The sequence below is a fragment of the Anopheles bellator genome, chromosome X (genome assembly GCF_943735745.2).
Source record: "Anopheles bellator chromosome X, idAnoBellAS_SP24_06.2, whole genome shotgun sequence".
Taxonomy (NCBI): Eukaryota; Metazoa; Arthropoda; class Insecta; order Diptera; family Culicidae; genus Anopheles; species Anopheles bellator.
Genome location: NC_071287.1, coordinates 6,103,214 through 6,109,594, shown reverse-complemented (window position 1 = coordinate 6,109,594; position 6,381 = coordinate 6,103,214). Strand labels below are relative to the sequence as shown.

Here is a 6,381-nt window from a genome sequence, read left to right as displayed (position 1 = left end):
AATGCCGTGACGAATTGTGTCGCAGTTTTATGATCGGCCCTGATCGCGACGCCCTTCCGTCGGGATCTCGCAATTATTTTGTGGCAGTTTTATGATGGGCCCGGGTTCGTCATTGTCGGCCCGTGCATACAAACTGCAGCTTGCACATTTCGCTGTTGAAATGGATCGTTCACTGCTGAGGAACACACGCCACGCGGTGTTGTTGCTGCGCATGTATGCGTACGCGAACGTGCAACGATGCAATGGTGATATTATTTTGTGTCGGAGTTCTACAGACGTCAGCGTGGCACATCTTGAACGGGTCAGTTCAGTCGATCAGTCGTGAAGCAGAATCGTTGTAGCTAAGTTCGGTTGAAGTTCAGCCTCCCAGAAAGCACATATATTCGAAGTGATATTTGAAGTGTAAACGTAAGAACACCAAATGATCTACTTCAAAACTTATCCTTCGTCGAGAATGGAAAGACTGGAAGGGCATTTGCGTGGTATTCTGGCGCGCATTGTGCCATGTCTGGATCGTCGACAGTTTCGCCGTAACTGGCTGTGGCAGGTCGATCTGCCGCTGCTCATCGATTACGACAACGGCGAGATTAGTTACGAGGAATGCACCAACCGTACCCACGACCTGGCCCGCGAACTCGACGAACGCGACGAGCAAGAGGCAGCAGAAGAGCAGGAAGCAGAGGAGACGGAAGAAGAGGAGCATGAATCAGAGCAGCAGGATTCAGAGGAGCAGAATGAAGATGATAAGCAACCGTTTCTACGCGGACTAAAACCATCATCGGGTAAGGCACGTGAACTGTGCAGCTGATGTTTGGAGTTAACGAGAGCACTAACCCTGGTTTGCTTGATTTATTTTCAGATTGATGGTAAAGGACATAAGCAACGAGGCGGAAGGAAGAAATCCTGGACAGAAAAGAAAAAGAAGGAACGAGGCTAAAGCGAGTAGCAATATGTGAAAGTCGTTGAAAACATCGAGGGAACAACGAGATAAAACAATGTTTAAAATTCATAATAATGAGACAAACTTGAAAGTGCAGGTGCGCATTAGAAAGCACAAAGAAAATTGGCATGTCATATGGAAGAAAAAGACAGCAGAAGAACAAAAGCAAAAATATGTTAATGCTAGATGAGAGTAAAGATAGAGCGACGAGGCATACAGCAATAGAAAAAAAAAGCAGACAGATGAGATAGAAAAATATGACAAAAATAGGGAATAAATTCGAAGAGTCTGCTGAGCCTGGACCGTTCCTACACAACACCGCAAGGTATGTTTTCCCGTCTTCCCACTCGTACGAAAGAAAATGTCCGAAGCACGATATCGAATTTGTGAGCCCCGCGGCGAAATGGTTGAGGAAAAAACTAATCAACTTTCCCCGACAACCCACGATTGTTGCTTTTTCGCTGCTGTTGGCAGTAATTTTCTTGGGCGCCTCCAGGAACGTTAAATCATTGGTCGGGTCCGTCGAGAGTATTGTGCCTCCGGAAGCCGGAACCGGACTCGCGTGTATGTCGGTTCGGAAACGCTTCGGACGGCTGGACGGCAATGGACCCGGAATGGATGCCCGGGGAAGACGGAATTCGAGCAAAGCAAAATTCGAATTCGAGCATTCTGAGCAAAATCTGGTGAACGGAAATCGGGAAATGTGCGAATCCCGAGGCCGAGATCCACACCGAGTTTGGTAGAGTCTACAATATAATTTAGGTCCACTTAGGGAGCAATAGTGCGTGAATGATCAACAATGGCACACCACAACCAACAAGGTAAACGATAATATTCGTTATTAAATGTATCTCTTGAAAACGTTGCCTTCACAGCAGTATTTAGACAATTTGCACGTGACAACAACACTTTCGTTGTCGTTGCGTTGATCAATTCAAGCTAATTGCAAAACTTCAGCGTTCCTCTACAGAGTGAGCAAATTAGCGTGCTTTTTTTCATTTGATTATAAGTAAAAAAACGGCTGAACATTTTACGATGCTTGAAATTTTATTTGAAAGGTAGATTCGCAACATTTATGTATAAAATAAAATTTCGGTTGCAGAAAATTGGGAAATATGAAAAATTTATTTCCAAAGTAATAGGTCGTCAATCAAAAATGTACTCAAAAACGGTCGACCGAATAAGCTACTGCCAAGCCAGTCGTGTTCACCACGATTTTACCAAAATTGTTGCACAAAACTATGCTAAGAATCGACCTTTCATATAAAAGTTCAACAATTGACAAATATTCAAGGTATGTAGGGCACGTAGCTTTGGATTACGGTTAGTTTCCGTACCTGTGTTCTGAACCTGGTCACGATTCTGCTCTCATTGATTGGCTCCCACTTCAACAGGGCAGCGTGCGCCTGGCTAACTCCACTTTGCAGTGGAGCATTTTCACCACGCAGACTGGAGTATAGCAGTATATGTCCCGCTCTGTCTGACTTCTCTTCTTCAAAGTCGCGCCTAAGGACTTCGCTCAGTCCTAGGATCCCGAGTCTCATGCGCGTGGTCTCCTTGGCTAGTTCCTCTACCCCCCTCTCCTGCCAGAGGGTCAACACATTCCATGATCCACTTCGTGTCCTTGATTTCATGTTTAAGGTCGTCGCCAGTAAATCCGTTGGAAATCTTTCTTTTCCGGTTTCCCTATTAACTTGTTTTCGGCATGCAGTGAGTTATTAGCTCAAGGCGCCTATCCTCGGTGACGGGGCTTACGTCATTTATTTATTTATTTATTTATGATTTAACTAATTCTGAGTTTCGAAAATACTGTCATCGCCAGTAAACATGTTCGTGCTGCAATAGGACTGTTTGTTCGAAGCACAGATGTTGGTGCATTTTTAGAATTAAAATATTACAAGGGCGCTACGAAATGCTATATCAAGTACGTTACGCCACCCATAATATTTTAATTCTAGGATGCAAGGAATTCGTGCGCCATACAAAATTTTAGATTAATTTGTGTTTAATTAACTTAACTATTAGTTTACATTCAAGATTTCAATATGTCGAAATAACGCTGGGAGTGATAAAAACACTTTCCTGTTTATTTGATTGAACGAGTTAAAAATGTCGAAATAATTGCCAAAAAAAAATATTTAAATACAATGCCCTAAAAATGTTTCTTGCTCGCGTTCGCATCGCGTGGATCTTATCTCGTTCGTAATTCCAATTGCGTAATTCCCATTTTCGACAAGACATTCCCAGAAACTAAGTATTATGAACATGTCACGAAATATTGAAATTTACACGTGACATCCACCATCATACTTTGTCTCTAAGATGTAAGGAAAATGTTTGTTGGACACATCTACAAAAATCATTCCTTTAATTAATATAACGAGTTTAAGGTATCGAAATATTGACTCACGATATGTTTAAATATGTTGCTCGAATAGTGTTTTATAATCCTGTTTATTCTCGCCTTTTTCCAATGATTCAAATTTTAGTCATTTGATTAATTGTTTTAAAAAGGTTGAGCATATGATGATAATGATGATTGGTCCCACCTCTTACTTCTGCATAGGTTTGAGAAGAACGGATTTCTCTATAGATAATTACAAAAATAACAAAATCAACGAGAGGGGCATGGGAACAAACTCTCGTGAACCATGGTATCTCGCCTTTTTTCTTTAATACAACGGTCGCCATCCCTTAAAGAGTTAGAGCGTGACAATTCATGACGTTGTCCACTTAAAAGGGAGGAACCACTTTCCGGAATGTAGAAGGTTTCTCATGCTCTGCTTGTAGTTCACAACTCCAGTTACCATTGGTTGATAACGTGGTGCCACTATTAAGCATAAAACCTGATCATCTACTTCGAGCTAATTGACACCATTGATTCTATTCGTACAGAATGCCTACCACTTCCTCATTAACGCGCGCGTGTCTCAAATCTATGTAGTCTCTTTCATTATAATAATTTTTTTTTTGTATATGTATTTTCTCAATACTTTTTAATCTTATCATCATCATAATTAAAGCTTATGATGCACAGCCATAAGCACAGTCTCGACAGATATTGCTAAAGACTCAGAGAGCAAAAGACTCAAGCAGAAGCAGCAGCTGCAGCAGGAATAATAAAATTCCAAACGACGGCCACGTAAAAAGGTACGTCAATTAAGACTGAATCGGTGGAAGATCACCAGAAATTAATTAAAGCCTTTGAGAATACCAAAGGCCTGTCCTTCCACACCTACCAGTTAGAGGAGGACAAAACCACCAAAATTGTACTAAGGAGTGTAGTCGATTGTTCCTACGAGGAGGCAAAAGCCTGCCTGTTAGAAGAACCAAAAAATCTTATGAGAGCAACAAAAAATTTTATGAACAGCAAGCGACTTACCTTGTTCACTTCAAGAAAGGACCAATCACGCTCAAATTCTTGAAAGAAATCAAAGCAGTGAACCACCAGGTGGTAAATTGGCGCTTTTACTCTGCATCTGCTGGACCCATGCAGTGCAAAAATTGTCTTTTGTTTGGCCACGGCGCAGCTAACTGCAACCGGCTAGCAAAATGTGTAAAGTGTGCCGGATCACACACATCATGAAAGTGTCCGGTAGCTGCCGCTAGTGAAGATGGCGTGGTACCAACGCACAAATTAAAGTGTGCAAACTGCGAGAGTTCAAACACAGGAAACTATTCACGCTGTCCGAAGAGAATAAAAGCACAGGCAAAAATCCAATCAAAACAACCGATAGTGTCCAAGGATGTAAATTTCAAGCCTAGCGAATTCCCTTCTCTTCCGTCCCTTCCTACATACTCGCCAAGTACTAGTTACACACAGTTTAAAAAACCTTCACAAGAAGAAAACCTGTTCAATCCTGCAGAACTTGCAGAAATAATCAAAGAAACTTTTATCAATCTTAAAAAATGTTCATCCAAACAGGACCAAATAATGGTTGTGTTTCAAATTGTTAGTAAATATTGTTTTCCGTAATGGATTTTGAAAAACATCCAAGAATTGCGTACTGGAATGCCAATGGCATTTTTAATAAAAAAATTAGAGCTAACCTATTTCTTCGCATTCTCACACCGGCTCTCGTGGCGAACGGACCTCTCGCGGCTCCCCGCTAACAATTCGTTTGACGCTTGTCACCCGTGCGATCGCTCTTTCTGTACGTGCCAGGTGCACTTGAAAAGCCGGCCTTCCGCTAAACAAACTGACACGAAATTGTGGAATCGAAGTAAGTTGCAGTACATTTAGTTTCGCGTGATTTCAGGACGCGACAGTCAGTCTCTCTGAGCGCTGTTTTTTTTTGTATTATAGAAACTTTGAACTGTAATCGCCTAATATTCGTCTCTTTCTAATTCTAATTTTAACTCTAATACCAGTTAACAATCAAGGTACCTGGGCGTTTACAACGCCGGCCTTTCCGAGAGACGTAAACTGGTATGGGGGTTTGAAGTATCTAGAGCCCCGACTTCTGAGTCGGGGCTCGGCCCCGGCCTCGGGAGTCGGCAACTATGGGTCGTTGTGAAGGACTCGCTAAGAAAGTGATTCTTTAGAGAAGTGAATGAAAAGTGAGCCCCAACTCTGCGGAAGTTGGCAACTATGGGTCGTCGGCAAGGGCTCACAGAGGAGAGACTCTTTTTATATAAAGTGCCCTACAGGGACTGTTAAAACCACAATCTATGCTCTGCCTTGATGTTCACGACAAATGGAAGAAGCCGCCAAGCAACCGTAGCCAGCCATCCGCAACTCTGGTGAGCCGATCAAGCCTAAATTGATGAGTCCAGAATTGAAGGTGACCTAAATTGATGAGATAATATTTTTTGGTGCCTCGCAGCCATGAGATGTCAGAGGGATGATTTCGCTCGAACACTGCTATACTCAGAAATGCGAAAGTATTACTGCGGGGCCACATTTTTTTTAGAAAATATTTGTACTATCATATTTTGATCTTTTTCGTAATATTGATTGATCTAAATATATGAAAATTATGTTTCAAAGAAATTTTTGAGGTGGAGTGAAAATTATGTTTTGCAAATTATGTCCCAACATCAAACAACAGGCAGTCGATCATTATATGATCGACCGCATGCTGTCCGAAATGTCCTTCCTCAGTTCGTTTTGTTCCGTGTTCGCCTGTTCATCCCAAACAGTATCCTGTATGCGGCTGCTTCAACGACCTTCGCTTTCCTTGTTTACTCGTACGCCCATCCTATGTAGGCGCTTTAGAGATCCCGGCGTGAAAGCCCGGAGTGTAAAAGTGTGAATAATCTCACTTGTAAAACCATAATCATCATAAACACCTTAAAATTGGTGTTTGTTTATGTTTAAGCTAGCTTAATACAGATGTTCTGTGAGTCCACGCGAAATAACCCCTGTATTAAGATTTGGTGAGGATGCCGGGGCAGTGCCTGTGAGTATCGGTGGAAATGTCGAAGAGCCATTTACTTTG

General features: G+C 42.1%; 1 protein-coding gene across 1 annotated transcript; it reads left to right on the top strand.

Moving 5' to 3' along the window:
- The first annotated feature begins 428 nt into the window (after positions 1 to 428).
- Positions 429 to 1,035, top strand: LOC131213819 (glutamic acid-rich protein-like). The gene is made up of 2 exons (XM_058207966.1): positions 429 to 782; positions 860 to 1,035. The coding sequence occupies exons 1-2, from the start codon at positions 455 to 457 to the stop codon at positions 862 to 864; spliced, it is 333 nt and encodes a 110-aa protein (XP_058063949.1). The 5' UTR covers positions 429 to 454; the 3' UTR covers positions 865 to 1,035.
- Positions 1,036 to 6,381: the final 5,346 nt, after the last annotated feature.